This window comes from Aotus nancymaae, unplaced genomic scaffold (assembly GCF_030222135.1).
Source record: "Aotus nancymaae isolate 86718 unplaced genomic scaffold, 86718_ANA_hifiasm-v0.15.2.pri h1tg000089l, whole genome shotgun sequence".
NCBI classification, from domain to species: Eukaryota; Metazoa; Chordata; class Mammalia; order Primates; family Aotidae; genus Aotus; species Aotus nancymaae.
The window spans coordinates 25,792,607-25,819,615 of NW_026988504.1; the positions used below are offsets into that span (position 1 = coordinate 25,792,607).

Consider the following 27,009-nt stretch of genomic DNA (forward strand, 5'->3'; position numbering starts at 1 on the left):
TCTATTACCACTGGATGAGGAGACCTCCATCTAAGCTGTATTGATTCTTCTAACAGGGCTCTGTTCAGATACCAGAGTAAAGTTGTCCTTTATCAGTGTGTTGAGGCTAATAGCAAGGGCCCACAAAGTGTCTTGGATGACTTGACTTTGAACAAGACTAACCTAGACTCGCAAATGGAGATGGAGGAAGTGAATTACCTCAGAAACAATCATGAAGAGGCGGGAAATACACAAAATGAATGTAAGGTTTCAGTATGTCAATACTTGTCAAGATGTGGTGGTGGTGGCTATCATTATAAGAGACATTCTTTTCATAAAACACAGGTAAAGTAACACAGACTGTAAGGCAAAACGTACTCCTCAGGGTGACAGTGAAAATCAAATAAAAATTACTTGTACTAAAACATTTTGTAAAAATTAAAAATATTATTTCTTTATATTGATCCTAAATATTTTTACAATAGGGTTGCCAGATAAAATACAGGACTCTCTGTTTAAATTATAATTTCAGGTAAACAATGAGTAATATAACAAATATGTCCCAAATATTGCATGGAATAGTTATACCAAAATTAAGTAGTCAATGTTTATTTTAAATTCAAATTTAATTGGCATTCTGTATTTTATTAAATCTAGTAACACTGTCTCCTATAATTTTTTTAAAACATTACAAAATATTTCTAAACTACATTTTCAGTTTTAAATGTTTAATCTCTTTAAACAATCATCTTCCAGATGCAAGATCAAGTAACCTGTGGCATTTTATTCTACTCTGGATCAGGAGATGAAGGATGACAATAATAAGGTAGCTTATGTTGAGATAAATGTAGAAAACAAACAGCCTCAGGTGTGGACCTTAACTGTCCTGCTGAACCAGACGAGAGGGTAATATGAGGCTTTGCCAGAACAAAGCCACAGAAAGGCTAAGGCCTGGTTTAATGAAAGGTAAACCTATCACCACCAAAAAAATTTAAAAAACCACCCAATATTAAGCAGAACTCACGAAAACTAGTGTAAGTATTTATATTTATTTTTATTCCACTCTAACACCTCAGAGTAGAGAACTGATGGGCAGGCATCGGCTTCTGCTGACAAGGGCCAGCCGGCATGAGATTGCTGAGCTGAGCTGGACTCTCCAGACACTGGAACTCGAACTCCAGGCCCAGTGGCCTCTGGTAAGATGCTGCAACGTGAGCCCCTTGAGAGACATTGACTTGCTGAAGATGAATAGGAAACTGAGAGCCTCCGGTCCAGCAGTCGAAGAGCAATCACTAACCAACACCAAGAGGACAAGGAAGAAGAGTCCTCCTCTCAAACGACGTCCAGTAGCACGAAGAAGAGTCCCAAAGTAGTAAAGAAGAGTCCCAAAGTGGCAAAGAAGAGTCCCAAGGTGGCGAAGAAAAGAAAAGCAACTCAAGGGAGAGCCAGGAAGAAAAATGCTCCACAAAAATCTATGGCTTTAAGGACACCTGAGGAAGGGAGCAGATCAACACCAGCCGGCCAATGACCAGCTGAACTAGGAACTCCATCAGAACGAGCTGCAGCTGGAGCAACAAAGTAATGGGACGCAACCATCTCAACTATCTCCCTGAGCAGTGAGTAATTTCAGGGCAAGCCCAGAGACCTAGGATGCATCTGAGAAATCTCCAGAGGTGTGACCCAGAGAACTCAACAACAGGGTACGCCCCATGGTGATGAAAATAAAATGAATCTGTTGTAAAATGAAAAAAAAAAAGTTACAATGTGTTGCTTTGAAGTCCAGTGGTATATTCACACTTGACATGCCTGATCACAGATACCTCAAAACATTTTGTGTCTCCACAGTATAATGTTTGCCCTGTAAAATTTAAAAGCAACTCTTTAATTTTAAACTATAGAGAAATAGTAAATTAGGGTAAGAGGGAAAGACACAATACCAAGAGTAAATATACTTACAATGGTTTCTTTAAAATTACAAATTAAGTTCTATGTGGTACTAGTTTATGCTATTTTGCACTATTTTTCTACATTGCAATATCTGATGAATCATCTTTTTACTTTTGTTTTCCATTCCTTTTCTCTTTTAAATTTTTTTAAAATTTTATGGATACATGATAGTTATACATATATACGGGGTACATGTGATATTTTGGATACAAGCATATGATGTGTAATGATCAAATCAGGGTAATGGAGATATCTATCCATCACCTCAAATACTTATTTCTTTGTGTTAGGAACATTCTAATTTCACTCATCTAGTTATTTAAAATATACACTGAATTACTGTTAACTATAGTCACTCTACTGTACTACTGACGACTAGATCTTATTCCTTCTAATCGTAATTTTGTACCCATCAACCAACCCCTCACTATCCCCCGTTCCCTATCCCCCACCTCCCTACTATCCTCCTAGCCTCTCTGGTAACCATTAAAATACACTCTATCTCGATGAGATAGATTTTTTAGCTCCCACAAATGAATGAGAACATGCGATACCTGTCTTTTTAATCTAGTTTGACAGAAACTAAAAGTAACTATTGTTAGAATACAGTTACCCCAGTATAGCTTGTGGGGTCTTCATCCTTGGAGAGTTTTGAGAAGGAAGGAAGCAGGGGAGGGAGGGAGGCAGGAAATTCTAACTAGACCAAATTTAGTATTTATATTCCAGATGCCAAGAAACAAAAATAATGTAACATCTGATAGCTCTGTAAATATGCACTCATTTATATCCAAGCTTTAGACTAGAAAATTCTAGCTCTACATTTCAACCAAAATTGTCAATATGGAAAATATTTGGAGAGACACCAAAAAGTTTAATAGCTTTTGAATTTATACAAGTTGGAAACTTTCAAAGCAACAGAACCCCTCCATGTCATAGTTTACTACTGAATTAATTCAGATACACACCTTGTATTCACCATTGTAGTCCTCAAGACTTAAAAGTTAAAACCCTGATGAAAAGTGGTTAATCTCCATAATGGGTGTTAGCTCCATCTGAAAAAGCCAGCATTATAAAAGGATTAATGCTTCAATTATGCACAGTGGCTAATTGCTGTGATTTGTTATTTTAATGACTAGTCTGCCAAAGAGTTAGGAACCTCCATAAACCCAAGCCAGAGGGACCCTCAAGAAGTTAGGGCAGAGTCTAGCCTGGGAACAGACAGGGCCTACAAGTCTGATCTCCTCCAGGGCAGGACATATTGCCTCATTAGTTCTTTTTCTTTTCAATGTAGTCTATTTTTTCATCATGAAAGCAATGATAAGGAAGGCTTGTCTCATCTGAAAAAGAAAATAAAATCCCTTATGTTCTTGTTAATTTTCTAAGTTATATAACTGGAAAATGCAATTTTAGGTCATTTCAAAAGAGTTTTAGGAGTTACTCATTGTTTAAGTCAACAACAGTGTGCTTAAAAAAGAAAAAATAGTTACTCATTATGTTTTTTAAAAGCTCTGAAGATGGGTCTGTGTTCAAATACCACCAAAGTCCCTTTATTGAATAGTTTCGGGCATGCTAAATTTTAACTAATTTATTTTCTTTTGGGGGATTTGTGGGAAACAGGGTCTCACTCTGTCACTCAGGCTGGCATGCAGTGGTGCAATCGCAGCTCAATGCAGCCTTGACCTTTCTGGCTCAGGTGATCCTCCCACCTCAGCCTCTTGAGTAGCTTGGCCCGCAGGCAGGTGCCAGCACGGTGGGCTAATTTTTTTTTGGTATTTTTTGTAGAGACAGGGTTTCACCATGTTGCCCAGCGGCTCCTGCAACCCTCCCGCCTGAGTTCCCAAAGTGATGAAACTACAGGCATCAGCCACTGCACCGGGCCAACAAATTTCTTAGTTAAAATAAAATTTCCCTCATGAAGTTGCCAACAGGATTTGATGAGACAAAAATGTGAGTAAAGTTTAGAACAGGCCCTGGAACATAAAAGAAGTCTCAATAAGCTCAATAAACTCTAATTATCTTAGGACTAACTTTGCAAATGTTATTTGCATATTTGCTTAATGGGTTTAATACAAGGAATCAGAAGTTCTTTGGGCATTATCAATCATCAGCCTTGTGAAAGAAGCCACAGAATAGTACGGTAAATTTTCTCTGTTACTATTGTGTGTTACATTTAAATAATTATTTAAATCTATTCCTCTACCATTCTTACAACCCCCTTACCAAAAAGAAAAAGAAAAAAAGAGTGATTCAAAGACAGATGTCCATTTATCATGAAACTGACTTGTTTGATTCTATAAGGTCAAGTATTCTTTAAAAACCTTTAAAATTAGGAAATTAATTTGACTCCCTAAGACTTTTTCCTTTAAATTTAAGCACATTACATATACTCACTTAAAATCACTAGAGTGGGGGATTACTGCTTTCACTGTAAATATTAACCTCTGTATGTACCATTTCTAGTCTAAAACTTTCTCTACTCTATTTAGATCTGTCCAGACTCTCTAAGTAAAAATTAAGAAGTTATACCCAATAATAACGTTATTTTCTCTCATATCCAGTCATCCTCGAAATGACCAATTGGATAAACAACCACAACTGGACCTAAAGGAATTTTCTTAGATTTATAACGGGGAGAAAACAGCCACTGAATTTTGAACAATGTTCAGTTTCAATATTTTTAAATTGGGGTCTGTTTGTTTGGTACATTCAGCTTCACTATTTTTTATGAAAACTAAAAGGAGTATTATGTTTCTATTTTATGTTCTATTAATTATCCTCCTAATGCAGCCAATTCATAGTGAGCAATTGTCTTTACAGAATGAAGTTATTTGCCTGAAAAGAAATCTATGATATACTAATGAAATTTAAAAGCTAAATCATGTTATATTTCATCCTTAATTTACAACATACTCATAGGCTAGCTAGCCAGAAAACCAACTAGAATTGTCAATTCTCCTAATATAAAAAAATTCAAAATTTTTAATTTTTTATGGATCCATAGTAACTGCATTATTCAGGGGGAACATGAGATATTTCAATACAAGCAACAATGCATAATAATCACACCCAGGTAAATGGGGTTCCCATCACCTCAAGCATTTATCATTTCTTTGTGTTACAAACATTCCAATAATATTCTTTTAACTTAAAATGTACAATAAATAATGGTGACCATAATCACCCTGTTGTGCTATCAAATACTAGATTGTATTTGTTCTATCTAATTACATTTTTGTACCCCTTAACCATCCCCACTTCCCTGCCCCCTCACCCCACACTACCATTCCCAGCCTCTGGTAACCATTATTCTACTCTTTATCATCTGTGAGTTCAATTGTTTTCATTTTTAGCTCCCACAAGTGAGTGAGAACATGAGAAGTTTATCTTTCTGTGCCTGGCTTATTGCACTTAACAGAATGTCCTCCAAGTCCAGCCAAGTTGTTGCAAATAACAGGATCTCATTCTTTTTTATGGCTGAATAGTACTCCATTGTGTATATGTACCATATTTTCTTTATCAGTCCATCTGTTGATGGATACTTAGGTTGTTTCTAAATCTTGGCTACTGTGAATAGTATTGCAAAAAAATATGAGGTGCAGATATCTCATTGATATATTGATTTCCATGCTTTTGGGTATATATCTAGCAGTGGGACTGCTGGATCATACAGTAGTTCTACTTTCAGCTTTTTGAGGAACCTTCATACTGTCCTCATAGTAGCTATACTAATTTACATTCCCAACAACAGTGTATGAGGGGGTTCCCTTTTCTCCACATCCTCACCAGCATCCATTATTGCCTTTCTTTTAGAGAAAAGCCATTTTAATTGGGGTAAGATGTACAACAAATTATTGTGACTCTAATAATTATTATATTCAACTGCAATGAGAATTTGAGTCATTTCTCTGATGATATACGATGTTGACCCCCTTTTTAAATACCTATTTGCCATTATTTTTTTTGTTTTTCCTTTTTTTTTTCTTTTTTTTTGAGATCACTCTGTTACCCAGGTTGGAGTGCAGTGGCATGAGCATGGCTCACCTCAGCCTCCCAAGTAGCTGGGATTACAGACACATGCCATCACACCCAGCTAATTTATTTTTATTTTTTGTAGAGATGGGGTCTCCCTATGTTACCCAGCCTGGTCTTGAATTCCTGGACTCAAGTAGTCTTCCTGCCCCAGCCTCCCAAAGTGCTGGGATTAGAGATGTGAGCCACCATGCCTAGCCTGTATGTCTTCTTTTGAAATCTGAATATCTAGTCAGATCTTTTGCCCATTTTAAAATAGATTTTTTTTCCTATTGAGTTGTCTGAGCTCCTTATATATTCTGGTTATTAATCCTTTGTCAGATGGATGGTTTGCAAATATTTTCTCTCATTCTGTGAGTTGTCTCTTCGTTGATTGTTTCCTTTGCTGTGCAGAAGCTTCTTAATTTGATGTGACGCATGAAAAAAAATCCAGTTTTAGAATAAAGCTACAGATATATTTTAGCAGGTTACTAGTATCAAGATAATCTCAATAGATCCAAGACAAGAAAAAAAAGTGATCTTTAATGAAGAGGAAAGAGTGAGGGCCAAAATGTTTTCTTAATATATATATATGTATATAGTACATTTCCATTCTAAGGAATACATCTTTATATACTTTAAGAGATTTTAAAATTCCTATGCAGAATCTTGGCTTTCTTATCATTCTAACACATTCTTATATCAAAAGGTATCATTATTTCCTTTAAAGCAAAATTAAATTAGTTGCCTTTAACCAGCCTTTATTTAAATTTTTAACTTGCACTATTGCCAAAACATACAGGCCAAGAGTTTAGAGGGAAAAACTAAGGCAAAGAAAGTGGGGAAAGGCACTGAGGCAATATGAAAACATTCCGAGAACAATGAGCACTGGGTGCAGCAAGAGCACAGGCACACTCCCTTCTCTAAAGGAGCTTAAACGTCATATCGCATTGGGAACACTAATAAGGAGCCCAGAATATTATAACAAGTTACAAAACACAGGTTGTTCAACATAGGAAATGAGGAGAAAGGGACAGCCATGAACCACAGACTAATGGTAAGAAGTCCCTGAAGGAGATGGCATTTAAGTCAGAGTCTGGAGTTGAGGTAGAGTAACTCGAATAAGCAGTAAAGTAGAAAACAGGCATTCTAAGCCAAGAGCAACAAACACAGGCCTTAAAATGGAACAAAGCATAGTATCTTACCCAAGAGTAGGAAGAAAGACCTGCTTAACGGATTAAGTAATTAAAGGATTTTTAAAGGAGATGCTAACACACATTTTTTCACTGAATCATGGATTATTATCATTATCCATATTTTAATATTTAATATTACTATCCATATTTTATAGGGTAGTAAACTGAGACACAGAAAGCTGAGTGCCTTGCCCAGGGCCACATAATTACTTTATGAACAGAATGCAGCACTCCTTCCACTCCCCACCCTGACTCACCGGAGGCAGCATGAGGTTGGACAGACAAGAGTAGGACAAGGTTATGGAAAAGACTTAATCCATCCACAAGAAGTCTGAGTATGTTCATGAAGTGATGACAATACTGTTTCAAGAACATCAGTCTTGCCACAGTGAACAGATCTTAATTGACAGTGCTGAGTCAAGAAAACCACTTCAGAAGCTGTGAAGTAATCTTTGTGAGAAGGTGAAAGCCCAGATTAGGGCAGTTGCAGTGGGGCTACACAGAAAGAAACAAATACCTCAGCCATAACAAAGAAAAGGTGACAAAATTAGTTCCTTGGTGGATGTAGGAGATGAAGTAAGAAGCTTAAAGTGAAAGGAAGTGTCACTCAAAGAAAAACATGTAACAAAGTTATCAAACTGAACACCTTCTCTCTACCCTACTTTCCTTTCCAGCCACTTTCTCCTCCTCAGGAGCCATTTTCCAACTTCTCACCCTATCCTTTCATTCCTTCCTATTCTGAAAGCATCCTGTGGGTTGGACAGTGGGTTAGCCTATGAGAAACAGAGATCACAAAACAGTAATAACAACAAAAATATATTCATTTTATTCTATGTATGCAAATCATTGTTCTAAATGCTTTATATTTATTAACTCATTTGACTCCTACTACAACTCCATAGTGTAAGAAAAATTATAATCCCTACTTTAGAGAGGAGGAAATTGAGATGAAACCTCACAGTAAGTGGTGGAGCCTGGATTGTAACCCCAGCAGTCTGACTCCAGGACCCACCCACTTACTCTGCTACACTACCCTCAGAAGCCTTCAAGTAGTTTCCATATTTTTGTGGTTTCCATCACAGTAGTTTCAGAAACATCGCGTGATACAGGAGTGTCTGCAGATTTAAGATGCCTGAATTTTAGAAGTTAGCCAATGAGAAGACACTACCAGTTGATACCTTAGTTGTTCTAATTACTCAGCTATCTGAGAAGAGGGTACCAAATCTATCAAATAATGATACAATTTTCTACTCTTCTTTGACTCTACAGGTAGTAACCACAAAAGCATATTAAGCAATTTGCACAGTCACAGAACAGTCAAAAAGAAAATGCCTGACTCTCAAACTTCATGTGATAAATAATAGAAAAATCTAAATATTTAGATCAACCTTGCCATCTTGAGATATAACCTGCATTACCAGATTTGTCCTTCTGCAACTACTTAAATTATGTATATCTCAACTGCTCAGTCAGAAAAAGAAACTTGCAAATAGAATCTTCAGCTAGAAACTTCAAAAGAGGATTTTACTTGAAGCAAAATAATAAAAAGGACCCCAATCCCAACAGTGAGACAAGTCAGGCTGGTAACAAATCTGAATCCACAATACGCTTCCAGAGCTCCAGCCAAACTAACCCCATGCGAACAGCACATATACCACAACTCAAAATTCAGACGCTATTAAAGAAGAAATTGATAAACTGGACAACATGAAAAAAAAAATACCACAAGCAAAGTCATCAATTCCAATATTGCATATACCTCATGAATTACCTCACCATTACTCAATTAAAACTGTCCTCTGCAAGGATGCCAATGGTTCCAAATTGCTTTCCTCAATTCACCTTTTCGTTGGCCTCTCAGGTGATCACCTCACCGTGTTCTCTTCTCCCTTGGCTTCAACCATCCTCTTTCCCCCATTTGCTGGTCCTAGATGTCCTTCTTCTCAGGATTATTCTCTAGCTCTACTTCTTCCCAGCCCCTAAAGTGACTCCAAAAGTTCAGAATTAGACCTTCTGTACATTTGTCTCTAAATTCCTTCCCTTAGGGATCCTAACTACTCCCTTTCTGACAGAATTCAGAAAGTCTGCTATTCTGAACCCTCTCCTTAACTGCAGTCCCATAATTGCTTAAAGAAATGCCAGATATAGGTGACTGGGATGGAGGCAGTAAACCACATTGCCATGTATGTACCTATGCAACAATCCTGCATGTTCTGCACATGTACCCCAGAACCTAAAGTGCAATAAAAAAAAAAGAATGTTTCATGAATATCCTGGTATTACCTCAAATTCATGTCTTAAACCAAACTCATCTTCAATCCCAAACTTTACTTCACTATTCTTTCATTGTGCACTCACACCACACCCACACACACACACACACACACACACACACACACACACTCTCACCACACTGTTAGAATCCCTCTCTGCAATCCCTCAGAACCCTGAACATTGCTCAACTGTAGCCCAGATTACGGTATATTAGAATCTCTGATTTGTGGGTATGTTTGTTTGCCTCTCCAAGTAGACTGTAAACTCCTTGAAGGGCAGGAACTATATCTTGGTCACCTATGCATTCACCAAGCCATATTGCAGGTGCTCAATAAAACCTGCTGAAGGAATGAATAAATTAATATATATAGATGATCTACTCCAGCCAAACTGGTCACTCAGTGTCTCCACCTGCTTGGCATTTTCACAGTCCTGACTTCCCAGAACAGTATACTCTCTGCTGCTGCACACATGAGAAATCCTACTCATCCTTACAAGACTCAGCTTAAATTTCAACTCCACCATGAAACTTTGTCAGGTGGCCCCATTTCAACATGACTCCTTGCTCATTAGTCTTAAGACTGCCAGTCTGGTGTCAGGAAAACTAGCACCTTTGTAACTGTATCTCTTGATTCAAAACCAGGCTATATGTCATCACACAGACACTGCTGATAGATAAATACATACATATATACTCTGGCAAATTCCTAAAACTTTTAAAGGCTTAGGTTTTTCAGCTATTAAATAATACCTATCAGAGAATCTGGGGAGGATTAAAGAAAACCATCCAGATCATGGCAGATGTTCAATAAATGTTAACTCCTTATCCCCACACATCCAAGCCCCACCATCATTTTCATTTATATAGCACATAGCACTTAAGCTGATGGTACACGTTATGTCTCCTCAATTAGATTGTAACTACTGGCAAGATCTTTAAGGACAGGAGCTGTATCTCATTCATTTTTCTATCTTTTAACTACCTATCAATGCACTTTACATACTGACACAATAAAAATCGAGCACAATAAAATTACAGTTGCAGTGGATTATAGCAATCAAAGTGTAAACGGTGCCAAGACTAGAATCATAAATGTTCATCCAATTTAGCTGTAGAATTATTATGTGGCACCTCTTAATTTTAACTCATGCCAAAGGCTGATTTCAACAAATGACAGCATGAATAAAGACAAATCAATTTCTACAGTATATGAGTTAATAAGTAATCTTTGGTAATAATAGTAAAGGTAGCTTAAATTAAATGTTACAGTATTAGAAGGCCCTCCATACATGTATTTGTTCTCCTGTACTTTTATGCAAAGATTTCCTTTCACATATTCTTTGGTTTAGTATGATTATAACAGAGAACTCTTCATACCACTTGTTAACTAACTGAAAGGGGATTAAGATTTTTTAATTTTCCACTGGAGGGAGAAATTATAAGCCAATACTAAAACAAAATTGGTAATATTAAGATCTAAAACTTGTGCTAAGTATAGGTAAAATCAATCAAAATTTAATTAAAATATTTCTTTGCAAAAAGCTTTCATTAATATCAAGGTTTCAACATCCTCTCTGAAGTTACTGGAATCTTTTTTTCTTTTTCTATCCTCATTTATCATAGCCTTATTTAACTGTACATTATCTTCACCAAGAATCAATTCCCACGGTTGAGTTTCATTTTTTCTTTTAACTACTGCCCGACTTGCATGTGCTAACAAGTTGGAAGAGTTGGGATTTGCTGGATAGTAACCTCTACTTTAACAATTAACATTTGATTAATGATCCCAACCACATTGCCCTTTCCTGCAAAAACCATTTATGTGATTTTCATAAACTAAAATGTGCAGGTATAAATTTAATTTGAAAAACAATTACTACAAGAAGAGTGTGTGCCAATCATTAGCCTTTCAATATTTTCATGATTCCAAGTCCTTTTTGTTTTGTTTTTTCTCCATTTAGAGAAGTTTATGGTAAGAATTAGAGTCATTCAGTTCCATTAAACCAAATCCACCAGAACAGATAATATATGTACACATTGGTACAGTAGGAAAGAACCAAGGAGTTAAAAGACCAAGTCTCTAATTCAACCACCTGTTATATATCTTCAGGAAAAATCATAACCTCTATAATAACCACCATTCCTATCTCAACAGTTTGTTCTAGAAATTTTAAAATCACAGTATCACAAACAGCACTACATAACTGTAAAACATGTATGCATACATATATACATCCAAACAACAGCAATGCCATAGCCCATGGGTAGACATAATCTTATACAATGTACCAAATCCCAATTTACTTCACTAGACAAACTGTTACACCAAATTCTGTACACAGTATATCCAAGAAAATGTGTTGTTTTTGTTGAGAAACTGAACCTAGCTTGGGAACACAAGTGCACAGTCTAGCTCATAATTTTTGGTGCAAGTATCATTCTCTAATACGGATTTACATTTTTGCAAGCAAATTTTTACTTGCAATCCTAACATATCCAAATTCTCCTCTTTCACTCTCAGAATTTAGTATAAAGTACTACAAGTTAGTTCTTCAGATTCTGTGCTAAGAAAATTATGCAGATTTTCTGCATTATTATGGTCTTCATAGAAACTTTATGAGTTTAAAAGTGCAAAACAATCCAGGATAACTTCATGATTTCAGATTTTTTTAATGTTAAAAATAATGCCATCATTAATTTAAAAATTCTATAATCATTATTTCCACTTTCTTACACAAAATATTAATATACTCTCATTTGCCAAATAAATTAAAAGATCCTCTAAAAACACAATCTCCTAAATTGTTGTTTTATGGCTTTAATGTTTTATGTGTGGCAACTATTGAGGCTAGTTAAATTTTTAGAATTTTTTTCTTTTTCATTCTCTACAGTTGTCTACAAGATTCCTTTTTTTTTTTTTTTTTTTTTTTTTGGAGACAGGGTGTTGCTTTGTCGCCAGGTGCCAGGGCTGGAGTGCAGTGGCACAATCTCGGCTCGCTGCAACCTCCGCTTCCCGGGTTCAAGCAATTCTCCTGCCTCAGCCTCCCGAGTAGCTGGACTACAGGCGCACGCCACCACGCCCAGCTAATTTTTGTATTTCTTAGTAGAGACGGGGTTTCACCATGTTGGCCAGGATGGTCTCGATCTCTTGACCTCATGATCCACCCGCCTCGGCCTCCCAAAGTGCTGGGATAGAGCCTTATTTTATTGCATGATCCTAGCAGACTTTATGATATTTGTTGTTCCAATTAAAACTGTTTAAAACATGAATTTGAAAAATCTTATTTTAACTATAATTTTGTAGCCAAAACTCTTTTCCAAGCTTTCCAAACATTCTATGCAACCTGAATCAGTGCTGAAAAAAATGGATCTTAACAGTTGCTCAATGTTCTTCAACAGGTGAAAAGCGTAATAAAACATGCTCATCTGATCTCCACCCATTTTCAATTTCAACATAGCAAACCTCCTGTTTATTCTTAGGGCAAATTCAAAATTGTACATATTGGGATTGGTTATTACTGAAGATAATTTATGCAATCATAAGCCAAAGATGCTAAGTTGGCAAAAAGAAAACCATGCAAGTAAGCAAACTCTAACACATGTGTAACACACCCTCTCAAGATATAAAGGCTTGTCACTGTCCTTGGTAGCAGGCACTCCCTTAGCTAAACAACATCACCATGTCTCTTCGATCCAGCTCAAGCAAGCACTACTCTTTCCCTATCCAGGGAGGAGGAGGAGGAGGAGGAGGAGGAGGAGGATCATCCTTCAGAATTTCGAGCAGCAAAGGCTCCCTTGGTGGAGGATTTAGCTCAGGGGGGTTCAGTGGTGGCTCTTTTAGCCGTGGGAGCTCTGGAGGCTGCTTGGGGGGCTCATCAAGTGGCTATGGAATATCAGGAGGTTTTGGTGGAAGCAGCTTTGGTGGAGGCTATGGAAGTAGCAGCTTTGGTGGAGGCTATGGAAGTAGCAGTTTTGGTGGGGGTTATGGAGGAGGCAGCTTCAGTGGGGGCAGCTTTGGTGGAGGTGGGTTTGGAGGAGGCTTTGGAGGAGGCTTTGGTGGTGGATTTGGAGGAGATGGTGGCCTTCTCTCTGGAAATGAAAAAGTAACCATGCAGAATCTCAATGACCGCCTGGCTTCCTACTTGGACAAAGTTCGGGCTCTGGAAGAATCAAACTATGAGCTAGAAGGCAAAATCAAGGAATGGTATGAAAAGCATGGCAACTCACGCCAAGGGGAGCCTCGTGACTACAGCAAATACTACAAAACTATCGATGACCTTAAAAGTCAGGTAAGAGGTATTTTTAAATCCAGCTTCAAATATCTTATCCATGTAATCCAGACAGATGAATCTTATATTAAGCACAATGTGGCTGTTCACTATGTTTACCTATGTTACTTCCTTACTTCAAAAATAACACGGTCTCATCAAAGATAAAGATCTGTGAAAGTATGGTCATGGCAATCTTCATCCAGCATGTATGCTGCTTGTCTTAGTGAATGGCAGATTATTGAGAACTTTTCAGGTTTTAATGAGCATATAATGAGTCCACAGTTAAAATATGCCAGATCTTTACAAATGTAGAAAATGAAAAATAAATCATGAAATGAATCAGAACAAAATGTTATTCAGACGGATAACAAGCCATATTCAGTACCAACATGGCAAGAAACATGAATTTTACAGTATGAAAATGGGATACTGCTTAACTCTAAGGAATTTCTGAATTGTACCTATTGTGTACTAGTTCAGAGTATATTTATTTATATTTATAGTGAGTTAAACAAACACAGGTGTGAGTCAGTCAAAGCGTGGCTGAAATACATGGAAATCACATAGTCTAAAAGAGGAGGGCACACTTGCAGGAATACAGCTATATAATTCCAGTTTCCAGAAAGGGATAATTCACATACAGAAATACAAGAGTGAAGAAATTCCAAGAGAAGAAATAATTTGAAGTTAAGTATAAGGGTAAGCCTGCAATATTTTGTATTTAAAATTTTAAAAATCCCCAAGATTTTGTAAGAGAACAACATAAAACTGCAGAGACATCTATGTCACTATAAAAGCCATATCTGCATCTGACTTCTTCTTAAGTAACTGTGCCTCTCCCTCTAGATCCTCAACCTAACAACTGATAATGCCAATATCCTGCTTCAAATCGACAATGCCAGGCTGGCAGCTGATGACTTCAGGCTGAAGTAAGTTAAGTGATCATTGTATAATACTATCACAATGAATACATCAGTTGTTTTTAACAATGACTTGGAATGCCCACAATAGCGTTTACATTTTCCTGAATTCACCCAAAGTTAAATAGTATTGGAGTCATCTGAGAAATTTTCCATGTCAGTATTACCTTTTTGACACGGAAGAAAATGCATTTTCAAGTAACTGCTAAGCTTCTTTCCATTAAACCATTATTACTCCTAAGTGAACTAGTACATGATAAGTATTGTCACGACATGAGATTAACTATGTATTTGCTTTTTAAAGAGTCTCTGCACAGATACATCTCTGTATATAAGTTATATCCAGTATTGATATCATGCTTGTTTCAGGTATGAGAATGAGGTAGCCCTGCGCCAGAGCGTGGAGGCTGACATCAACGGCCTGCGTAGGGTGCTGGATGAGCTGACCCTAGCCAAGGCTGACCTGGAGATGCAGATTGAGAGCCTGACTGAAGAGCTGGCCTACCTGAGGAAGAACCACGAGGAGGTAACACAAAAGTTATACTTGTCCCAGACAAAAGAGAGTTCATTATGGTCACCATGTCGCCATTAAATCTTTCCGTTCCTCAAACAGGAAATGAAAGACCTTCGAAATGTGTCCACTGGTGATGTGAATGTGGAAATGAATGCTGCCCCAGGTGTTGATCTGACTCAACTTCTGAATAACATGAGAAGCCAGTATGAACAACTCGCTGAACAAAACCGCAAAGATGCTGAAGCCTGGTTCAATGAAAAGGTAAATTAATCTTCCTTTACAGGAAAACTCATGGAGGTTTTATCATTTCAGAATTTTCTCATCTCTTTCCCTGTTTTTAATACTCTAGAGCAAGGAACTGACTACAGAAATTGATAGCAACATTGAACAGATGTCCAGCCATAAAACTGAGATTACTGAATTGAGACGTACTGTACAAGGTCTGGAGATAGAACTACAGTCCCAACTGGCCCTGGTATGTTAACGCTCATGAAATGACTTCACCTTTATCATACAAAGTTTCATGCTTACCTAAGAATATGCAATGCAAGAGAAAAATGCAGAGCTGAGGGTAAGAAAGAGAAAACAAGCTGAAGCTCTATGTTAGCGGAGGAAAAGTACTACCCGAATTGATCTAAAAGTGCTGAAACCGAAATGGTGCCATTAAACATAAAACAAATTCCGTTCATTTTCTTAGTCTTCTATATAATGCCTTATTAAATAATTAAATAAGCGTCACTATACTCATATATGGCAAGGGAGTCGCTAAGCCACAAAAAAAAATCCGTTTCAGAAACAATCCCTGGAAGCCTCCTTGGCAGAAACAGAAGGTCGCTACTGCGTGCAGTTATCACAGATTCAGGCCCAGATCTCCGCTCTGGAAGAACAGCTGCAACAGATTCGAGCGGAAACCGAGTGCCAGAACAGTGAATATCAACAACTCCTGGATATTAAGATCCGACTGGAGAATGAAATTCAAACCTACCGCAGCCTGCTAGAAGGAGAGGGAAGGTAAATTTTAAAATGAAAAGTTATCCCAGTTTCTTTTAATCAATATTCCAGATAGCAAGGCTTTTCTAAACCCCAAGAAGATGCCAGAGAATGAGAGGAAGGGAAGAGGGGGGTGGAGTACAGTAAAAGGAGTACTCAACCGTGATCTCACTTTCTCATGAATTTGGCCCAAAATGATTCTTAAGAGTTCTGTTTTCAAAATATGGGTTTTAAAAGATATACCTGGCAGGGTTTTATTTTCTCAAGACATGTTTTGCTTATTTTCTAAATTAACGACAAACTGGAAAGCTACCTACCGTTTTCCAACGTTAGAGATAACCGACTGTGACCTCACCCTGTTTTAGTTCCGGAGGCGGCGGACGCGGCGGCGGCTACGGCGGCGGAAGCTCCGGGGGCGGCTACGGCGGCGGTAGCTACGGCGGCGGTAGCTCCGGCGGCGGCTACGGCGGTGGCAGCTCCGGCGGCGGCGGCGGCAGCTATGGCGGCGGCAGCTCCGGCGGCGGCGGCGGCAGCTATGGCGGCGGCAGTTCCGGCGGCGGCGGCGGCAGCTCCGGCGGCGGCGGCGGCAGCTCCGGCGGCGGCTACGGCGGCGGAAGCTCCGGCGGCAGTTCCGGCGGTGGCTTCGGGGGCGGAAGCTCCAGCGGAGGACACAAGTCTTCCTCTTCCGGGTCGGTGGGCGAGTCCTCATCTAAGGGACCAAGGTCAGCAGAAACTAGCTGGGGTAATCAGAATTAGTTTTAACTTCCTGTGATGGTTTTCTTGCGCTTTAAGCTCTAGAGCTGTTTTAAAAAATTAAAAATATTAGAGACGGTTCCGTTTGCATTTGTTCACAAAGTACCCTTAACACCAACCTTGAAAAATGGCATAATCAAAATGTCGTACCTTAAACATTTTTTGGACTTAACAATGTAAAGTTGAAATTTCCTTCTTTTTACAATATTTGCGTGTTAATTACTAAGGACGTCTACAGACTGTTTAAATTTTTTTTTTTCATCATTCACACAGATACTAACAAAACCAGAGTAATCAAGACAATTATTGAAGAGGTGGCACCTGACGGTAGAGTCCTTTCATCCATGGTTGAATCAGAAACCAAGAAACACTACTATTAAGCTACATCAAGAGGAAAGAATCTCCCTTCACACAGACCATTATATACAGATGCATGGAAAACAAAGTCTCCAAGAAAATACTTCTGTCTTAATGGTTTTTGAAAACAGGTTCACTCCTGGAAAATAAGGTGTCTACAAGGTGTTTTGTGGTTTCTGTATTTCTTCTTTTTACTTTACCAGAAAGTGTTCTGAAATGGAAAAAAAAAAAAAACAACTTTCTGTTCTCATTTACTAATGAATTTCAATAAACTTTCTTACTGATGCAAACTATCCAAATTTGTCAGACTTTACTTCAGTGCAAAATATTATTTAAAATTAAAGATTAGTAAGCCATAGCATTTGAAGGTTGTTGTATCCAGAAATTCAGAAGACAGAATTATTGTCCTAATTTTTCTGAGTAAGTTTTTTAATCTATGGGTACGTTCAGACCACTGTCAGTAAATTCACTGAGTAAAAAATTCTGTAAATCCCCAATATTACTCTTTAAGATAACAGTATGTGGAAGGCTCCCAGCTCTCTGGCTTTAAATTATTTCAATCCTGGAAATTCTGAAATATCAAGTAAAACCGCCAAAATAACAATAATCAGAAATGTTATATTTTCTGATTACCTGACTTCTCACATTCACCTGTTCTTATTTTCTTCCAGTCACTATATTACTTCTTCCCAATTGCTATATAGCTTAAGAGGTATCTTCTAACAGCAGCCCGATAAAATCATATCAATCCCAGCAAAATTATTTGATGTGTATCAGATGAACATGAGAAACACTATCAGGATGTACTGATGCCAGTGTAACCAAAAGGACACCAGTCTCTGCCTTCCCCAACTGTACCCAGTGATCAGGACTGAAGATCTGATACTTTCATAGTCAGCCCAATCACATCCTCAGCCAATAAGGGCCAAACTAACATTACTTAGCACTCTACTGGGGATCCTCTGAGGGGAATGAGCTGGCATGTCCCTAAGACTACCTTGTGTCCTCTGGTGAGTTCTTGGATTATTTATGTCCACCAAGTAGCAGCTTTCCTCCATATCCTTCATTGAGATCCAGATCTGAGCCCTGATCCCTGTGCCATTTGGTTGGCACTCCACTGTGTAGATGCTACCCTCTGCACCCCAAATTGATGACAAGAGCCTTGTTTCAATGGGATGGATCTCCCTGTAGTTAAGGCTTCTTAACCTACCTAGCACCAAATGTTAGCACAGCCCAGAGGCTCTTTTAGTTCACATGCCTCTATATGTGGATATTTGTACCAGCCATTCTTCTTGGGGGCCAATCTTCTAAGGTCCACTGTTGAAGTTCCAACATGCCATATTATGTAAAATCCTGAAATACTGTCAAGCCCTTACCTTGCTGTGTAAGGACTCTGAGCTTCTACTGTGTAAATAGTGTTATACTGCCTGCTGTTCAGAAACATCATCTTTTAAAATACGTATTATAAGGTTAACCAAATCCCTGGGACCTATTGTATTTATAGTCTTATAATCTGAGATTGCTATTCCCCTTATTCTGAAGAAATAGATTTTTCATATTCAATACCACTGATAAGAGACAAATACACATGTTACTGTGTGATAGCTGTGCTTGCTACCTCGTTTGTCTCGTTTTTTGTTTTTTGTTTTGAGACGGAGTCTCACTCTGTCACCAGGCTGGAGTGCAGTGGTGCAATCTAGGCTCACTGCAACCTCTGGTTCCCAGGTTCTCCTGCCTCAGCCTCCCAAGTAGCTGGGACTACAGACATGTGCCACCATGCCCAGCTAATTTTTGTATTTTTAGTAGAGACAGGTTTTCACCACATTGGCCAGGATGGTCTCAATCTCTTGACCTCGTGATCCACCCGCCTCACCCTCCCAAACTGCTGCGATTACAGGCATGAGTCACCATGTCCAGCCAAGTTTGTCTTTTTTACCCATTCTGTCCTCCTCCCCCAAGCCACAATCTTAGCTGGTCAGGGTCCTCTATCTGGTTGAGTGGTGACCCAAACCTTCATTCCTGAAAAGTCTGCATACATCAATGGTCCTGTCTTCTGACCATTTCAATCTTTCAATACCTCCATAAACAATTATTTATATTCTCTCTGATAAAGTAACTATTTTATCTCTGATAAACAGCGGCTTTCTTGACTGGACTTGGATCTCTGTTTCGTTTTTTGCTTTTTGCTTTGTTTTAATGAGACAAAGTCTCACTATGTTGCCCATGCTGGTCTTGAACTCCTGGGCTCAAGCAATCCTCCCACCTCTGTCTCTGAGTAGCTGGGAGTAAAACAGGCATATGCCACAGTGCCCAACACTATGGTTTAATAAAATAATCTGTCTAAACAAGCAACTTGACTTTAATAAGGGCATTGGTATTTATAGTTAAAAAAATAGAATTATTTTTAAAAATTGTTAAATAAAGCAGGGAACTATTTTTACTAAATAGACTTGCATGTAGCTATTAATCAACAAATAATATACACATTCTTACAGATCTTAAAGTCATTATATAATCCTGCTATTTAAGCAGGGTAGTGTCCATCAGATTGGCAGAGCCAATTTGGCACCCATGTGAAATAATAAATACGACACAGCAAAAGCTTGTTTCTCCAAAGATGTTCTGTCATGATGCTAAAGGCCTTAAAGTTTTGCGCCCTAACCTTGGTGCCCATGATGGCTTGATATTTTGCTTGGGAGTGAAAAAAATAGCTTTGTTAAGGTCACCTTTATCAGGGAAGTAGCTTAAGATTAATTAAATAGAGTCCATTTAATATTTCTCATCTATATTGCATCTTGAGAATGGGAATTAGGGAACGAGCTTATTCATGGTTATCAGCATGCATTTCAAACACAGTGATCCCTGGACTTCCTATCATGGTACTGGCATTTACAAATTATGTCACTTTTGGACAAGTTACTTCAACCCCTCTGAGTCTGTTTACTTATCTATACAATAAGGATAACTACCTTATATGAGAGAGTTATAGTTAAACTAAACCTGCCAATAAAATTAATGATAATAGTAGCCTTTAAATAACACCAGGCATTGTTCTGGGTAAATTAATGATGGATGGATAGATAGGTAGGTAGGTGGGTAAGTGGGTGGGTGGATGGATAGATAGATAGATAGATGATAGATAGATAAGGTAGGTAGGTATACTAAGTGCATGTAATATGTATATGAACTCATTTAAACTTAGCTACTACCCTACAGTTTGTTTTCGACACAGAACCATAGTTATCCTTTTAAAATGTAAGCCTAATTATATTAGATCGAATTCTAAGTCTAATTATATTTACTCAACGTTCTTCAATATTTCTCTTTTGATGTTCCCTGAGCTGGAATCTTCTTTAACAAGATGGTCTTCCCTACCTCTTTCAAGCCTTTGCACAATTGTCACCTTCTCGTTGAGACTTACCTTGATTTTCTGCTTAAAATTTTATCCCCTCAATCTCCCATCTCCCCTATCTGCTCCACTTTTTCTCTTTTTTACAGCACTGTTTCCAACTTACTATACAATGTATTTATTATTAGTCATTGTTTCCCCCTGCTAGGTGGTACATTCCAGAAAGACAAGGCTTGATGTTCGTCTACTTTGTCCACTCATGTATCCCAAGGCACTAGAACAGTGACTAACACAGGTTAGGTACCAAAACATAGATATTTTAAAGGAATGAATCATTACATACATACTATTATTATCGCCATTTTACAGATGAAGAAACTGAAGCACAATTTAAATTAATTCAAGACTGGAACTAAGAGTCTAGGAAATGATTATATATAAGTGGACATTAGTATATGATAGAGGAAGAATCTAAAACAATAAGAAAGTAAGGTTTACTCAGTAAATGACAAATTATTAAACCCATAACAAGCATACTAGAAATAATCCAAATGAATGTTTTAAATACCCATGTAAGTAGTGAAAGAAAAGCAGAAAAAAGTGTGTAATCACATTGTTTTATTCTGAAATAATTATAGACACACTGGAAGTTGCAAAAATAGTAGAGTCCAGTGTACTCTTGATTCATCTTCCCCAAATGACATCTTCTGTAGGTTAGGATACAATATCTAAAACTTTAAAATTGGCATTGGTACATCACTGTTTACAGAGCTTACTCAGTTTTTATTTTTCCTAATCTGCATTTGTGTGTGTGTATCTATACAATTGTACCCCATGTATAGGGTACAGTTTTTGTAACCACCACCAAAGTCAAGATATATAACCATTCCATAACCACAGAAGAACTCCTTCATGCTACCTTTTTGTATCCACATTGATGCCTCTACACTCCCTTCCCAGTTCCTGGCCCCTGGCAACTACTAATCTCCATCGCTATAATTTTACCATTTAGAGAATGCTATGTAAGTGTAATCACACAACCTGTAACCCTTTGAGACTGAACATCTGTGTACACATTTTGTTGTAAACATACGTTTTCATTTCTCTAGGATAAATGTCCGAGCACACACTTGCTAGGTCGTGTGGTGGGTGCATGTTTAGTTTTATAAGAAACCGCCAAACTGTTGTCCAGAGAAGCTGTACCATTTTATATTGCCACCAGCAGTAGTGAGAGAGAAAGTTTTTCTGCATCCTCAGCAGCATTTGGCATTATCAGTATTTTTCTAATAGGTATGTAGTTAGACCTCGCTGAAGTTTTTTGTTTTGTTTTGTTTTTTGAGACAGAGTCTTGCTCAGTCACCAGGCGCCAGGTTGGAGTGCAGTGGCGCGATCTTGGCTCACTGCAAACTCCACCTCCCAGTTCAAGCAATTCTCCTGCCTCAGTCTCCCTAATAGCTGGGACTACAGGTGTGTGCCACCACGACCAGCTAATTTTTGTACTTTTAGTGGAGACGGGGTTTCACCATGTTGACCAGGATGGTCTCGATCTCTTGACCTCCTGATCCGCCCGCCTCGGCCTCCCAAAGTGCTGGGATTACAGGCGTGAGCCACCCTGCCCGGCCTCACCGAAGTTTTCATTTGCATTTCTCTAATGGAAAATGATGTTGAATAGCTTTTCATGTGACTATTTGCCATCACTATCTCCTCTTTGGTTCTGTTCGTGTATTTTGACCATTAGATCGCTCATTTGTAATTCACAGTTGAATTTTTGAGAGTTTTTCCTAGATGTAAGGTCTTTGTGATATGTAGTTTGCAAACTATTCTACCAGTCTGTGGTTTGTCTTTTCATCTTCTTTAAGTAGAGTCTCACAGTTCTGATGGTTAGAAGTCTGAAATCAGGGTGTTTTCAGGGTAGTAACTTCTCCATATGTTGGAAGGAGAGAGGGAAGAAGGTAGAACTAATAGCAGGAAAACAAAATACTACCAATACCTGATCTTCGGAGGATTTAGGCTCCTGAGACTAAGCCCAAATCCGAAGTGGTGAATGGATTTTATTGCTTCTGTTTCTGGAATAATTAAGACTATAATGTTGATTAAATGTATTTCTCAATGAACTAATTATTTGTAATAAAAAGATTTTAAAATGCTACAAGTTCTAGGTTTCTAGGTCAATGATAGGGTTTGGATCTGTAACCCCACCCAAATATCATGTCCAGTCGTAATCCTCAGTGTTGGAGGTGGGGCCTGGTGGGAGGTGATTGGATCATGGGGGCACATTTCCCCCTTTGGTGCTGTTGTTGGGATAGAATTCTCACAAGATCTGGTTGTTTAAAGGTGTGGAGCACCTCCACCCTCTCTCTCTTGCTCCTGCTCCAGTCATGTAAGATATGCCTGCTTCTCCTTCGCCTTTCACCATGATTGGAAGCTTGCCGAGGCCTCTCCAGGAGCAGAAGCTGCTATGCTTCCTGCACAGCCTGCAGAACCTTGAGCTAATTAAACCTCTTTTCTTTATAAACTACCCACTCTCGGGTATTTCTTTAAAGCAATGCAAGAATGGATTAATACAGTCAAATGCCCACCCTTTCTGCATACCCAGCTGAAGCTCCCATTGTGCTATGCTACTCAGCTGAGTTTCTTTCTGGGTTTCCTTTCCTTTTCTGTGTGTAATTTAAATGCCTTTTCTACTGAAAGTGAAAGTAAATATTTTTCAACTAAGTGCCAAACGTTGCTTCAGTGTTTTTTTCCCCCTTAATTTGTTTTATCTCATGGAATGGAAATGAAATGAGGCTCTTGTAGGCTGGGATTTCTGAATAGTATTCCCAAAAGTGCCACAAAAACTTTAAGCAGCGAACTCCCTAACCCCTAATTTGTTAATTGTTTAAGAAATAAGGTAGATGAGCATAACAAAAATGTCACTTGACATAGATGAAGAGTTTAGTTCTTTATCTAACAGATGAATAAATGGGTGTAGGCTGTTTCATCTGACTCTCCCTAAGCAGGTCTTGTAGTCTTATGCAAAATGCATAAGACAGCAAGACCTGTCCCACAGGAATGTCACAAGATAGTTTTTGAACCTCAGATGAGAAATAATGGATGTTTTGTTATTTTCACGACTATTTTAACTGGCTAGAACAATATGAGCATGGAAGTGTTTATTTTAGTATGGCACTCAACTCTTCATTTTTCTTTTCAATACCCGTTCTTAAAAAATATCATCAGAGCCCATTTTTTGCTGCTGTAACAGGCTACCTAAGACTAAATAATTTACAATGAACAGAAATGTACTGGCTCCCAGTTCTAGAGGCTAGGAAGTCCAATATCAAGGTGCTGGCATCTGACAAGGGCTTTCTTTCTGTGTTGTAACATGGCAGAAGGCATCAAATAGAAGAACAAAGAGAGAAAGAGTAAGAAAAAGAGAGAGAGGGGATGAGAGAGTGAGAAAAAGAGCAAGAGGGGGTGAATATACTCCTGCAATAACGGCATTAGTGCATTCATAAGGACAAAGCCCTCATGACTGAAAGACCTCTTAAAGGTCCCATCTCCCACACCATCACAATGGCATACCATCATAATGGCAATTAAATTTCAACATGACCTTTGAAGAGGACACACATTCAAATGACAGCAATCCCTGAGGCTCATTTTACCACTGGTAAATGTAGACGACAGAGACTACTACACATGCTAATCTAAAGAGTGTGGTTGCATCACTACCCATGAGGATGGCTCAGAGTTCTCTATTTCTCATACTTAGCCTTCGATCCACATAATGGGTGACCTCTGTGAGATGAGAGAGTAAAAAAAAAAAAAATGGTTTCTCATCTCCTTCCACCCTAGACTTTATGAAAAGAAAGCTATGAACCAACAATCAAATTTAGCAAGAAATCACCTGAATTTCTATATATCAGTAATGAATAATTGAAAATAAATTTAAAAAGCAATACCATTAACAATAGTACCTGAAAGCATGATATATAGGAATAAATCTGAAAAAATATGTGCAAGACTTGTATGCTAAAAACTGTAAAACACTGACGAGAGAAATCAAAGAAAATCAACAAAAATAGATACACTATATTCATGTTTTGATAGACACTGTTGAAATGTTAATTCTTCCCAAGTTGATCTAAAGAATTGAAGCAATTTCAATCAAAATCAGCAAGCTTCTCCATAGAAATTGACAAGCTAGATCGTAAAGTTAGAGTCTAAAATATATATGGAAAAGAAAGGAGCTAGAAGAACCACAACAATTTGGAAAATATAAAGAGCGAAATTTGAATACTCATACTACCTGATTTCAAGAGTTACTCTAAAGCTAATCAATACATTTGGTATTAGTGTGGAATTGAATATAAAGTCCAGAAATAAATCCATACATTTTTTCAACTGACTTCCAACAAAGGTTCCAAGGCAATTCGATAGAAAAGTGAAGTCTTTTAAATAACTGATGTTGGAACAATTGGACAGTCATATGAATTTTTAAAAAGTTAATGAAATGTAACCCCGATTTCAAATCATATAAAAGGATTAACTAAAAATGGGTTATAGAATTAAGTGTAAGGGCTAAAACTATAATACTTCTTCAAAATTAAAATGGGAAAAAATGTGAGTGACATCTAATTAGGCAAAAAATTCTAAGATGTCTTAGACAACACACAAAACACACAAACTATACAATTTTAAAACCGATAAACTCCAAAATTTTAAAGTTTTGCTTTTTGTTTGGGGGTTTTTTAAATAATTTCAACTTTTATTTTGGATTCGGGGGTACATGTGCAGGTTTGTTACATGGGTATATATAGCATGATGCTGAGATTTGGGGAAAGAATGATCCTGTCACCCAGGTAGTGAGCATAGTAGCCGACTTTCTCTCCACCCCCCTCCCCCAGTATTCTCCAGTATTTATTGTTCCCATCCTTATGTCTATGGGTACACAATGTTTACCTCCCACTTATAAGTGATAACATGCAGTATTTGGTTTTCTGTTCCTGTGTTAATTTTCTTTGAATAATGTCCTCCAGCTGCATCCACGTTGCTGCAAAGAACATAATGTTGTTCTTTTTTATGGCTGTGCAGTATTCCATGGTGTATATATACCACATTTTCTTTATCTAGTCAACCACTGATGGGCACCTAGATTGGTTCCATGTCTTTGCTGTTGTGAATAGTGGTACAATAAACATGCATGTGTCTTTTTGATAGAACAATTTTTTTTCCTTTGGGTATATACCCAGTAAAAGGATTGCTGGGTCTAATGATAGTTTTAAGTTCTCTGGGAAATCTCCAAATTGATTTCCATGGTGACTGAACTAATTTACATTCCACCAACAGTATAGAAGTGCTCCCTTTTCTCTGCAGGCTTGCCAGCATCTTTTAATAATAGCCATTTGGTTGGTGTGAGATGGTATCTCATTGTGGTTTTGACTTACATTTCTCTGATTCTTAGTGATGTTGAGGATTTTTTTCACGTTTGTTGGCTACATGTGTGTCTTCTTTTGAGAATTGTCCATTCATGTTCTTTACCTACTTTTTAGTGGAGTTATTTGGTTTTTGCTTGTTGAATTGTTTGCGTTCCTTATAGATTCTGCGTATTAGACCTTTATCAGATGTTTAGTTTGCAAATATTTTCTCCCAGTCTGTATGTTGTCTGTTTACTCTATTGATAGTTTATTTTGCTGTGCAGAAGCTCTTTTACATAATTAGTTCCCACTTGTGAATTTTTGTTCCTGTTGCAATTGTTTTTGAGGACTTAGCCATAAATTCTTTGCCAAGGATGATATCCAGAATGGTATTTCCTAGATTTTCTTGTAAGGTATTTATAGTTTGAGGTTTTACATTTAATTCTTTAATCCATCTTGAGTTAATTTTTATATATGGTGAAAGGTAGGGGTCCAGTTTGGTTTTTCTTCATATGACTAGCCTGTTATCCCAGCACCATTTATTGAATACGGAGTCCTTTCCCTGTTGCTTATTTTTGTCAACTTTGTTGAAGATCAGATAGCTGTAGGTGTGTGACTTTATTTCTGGGTTCTCTATTCTGTTCCACTGGTCTCTGTGTCTGTGTATGTACCAGTACCATGCTGTTTTGGTTACTTTAGCCTTACAGCATAATTTGAAGTGGAGTGATACCTCTGACTTTGTTCTTTTTGCTTAGGATTACTTTGACTATTCATGATCTTTTTTAGGTTCCACATGAATATTGAAATAGTTTCTTCTAGTTCTGTGAAAAATTACCTTGGTGGTTTGATAGAAATAGCATTGAACCTGTAGACTGGCTTTTTATTTTAACAATATTGACCCAATATCATTATTCACCCAATCCATGAGCATGGAGTGGTTGTTGTTTTTTTGTTGTATTTGTTTGCATCATCTATTGAAAGTCACCATCAAAATAATTTTAAAAAGCCAAAGACTGGGAGAGAATATTCACAAAACAAATCTTATAAAGGA

General features: G+C 37.8%; 2 protein-coding genes across 3 annotated transcripts; one reads left to right on the forward strand and one right to left on the reverse strand.

The window, feature by feature from the left end:
* Nucleotides 1–743: 743 nt before the first annotated feature.
* Nucleotides 744–16,497, reverse strand: KRT10-AS1 (KRT10 antisense RNA 1). The gene is given in 7 exon segments (XM_064369248.1): nucleotides 744–1,181; nucleotides 1,184–1,303; nucleotides 1,306–1,408; nucleotides 1,410–1,503; nucleotides 1,505–1,837; nucleotides 2,892–2,978; nucleotides 16,418–16,497. Coding segments are annotated over 5 exon segments (561 nt in total). The 5' UTR covers nucleotides 1,576–1,837; nucleotides 2,892–2,978; nucleotides 16,418–16,497; the 3' UTR covers nucleotides 744–1,008.
* Nucleotides 13,086–17,503, forward strand: KRT10 (keratin 10). Of its 2 annotated transcripts, XM_012452040.2 has the most exons (8): nucleotides 13,086–13,694; nucleotides 14,523–14,605; nucleotides 14,966–15,122; nucleotides 15,210–15,371; nucleotides 15,460–15,585; nucleotides 15,904–16,121; nucleotides 16,466–16,842; nucleotides 17,127–17,503. In XM_012452040.2, the coding sequence occupies exons 1-8, from the start codon at nucleotides 13,086–13,088 to the stop codon at nucleotides 17,231–17,233; spliced, it is 1,839 nt and encodes a 612-aa protein (XP_012307463.2). In that variant the 3' UTR covers nucleotides 17,234–17,503. The 2 variants fall into 2 exon arrangements, 1 of the variants encoding a protein (XP_012307463.2); XR_010339779.1 differs by lacking the exons at nucleotides 13,086–13,694; nucleotides 14,523–14,605; nucleotides 14,966–15,122; ... (1 more) ...; nucleotides 15,460–15,585; nucleotides 15,904–16,121 and having other exon boundaries at nucleotides 16,735–16,822; nucleotides 17,127–17,215.
* Nucleotides 17,504–27,009: the final 9,506 nt, after the last annotated feature.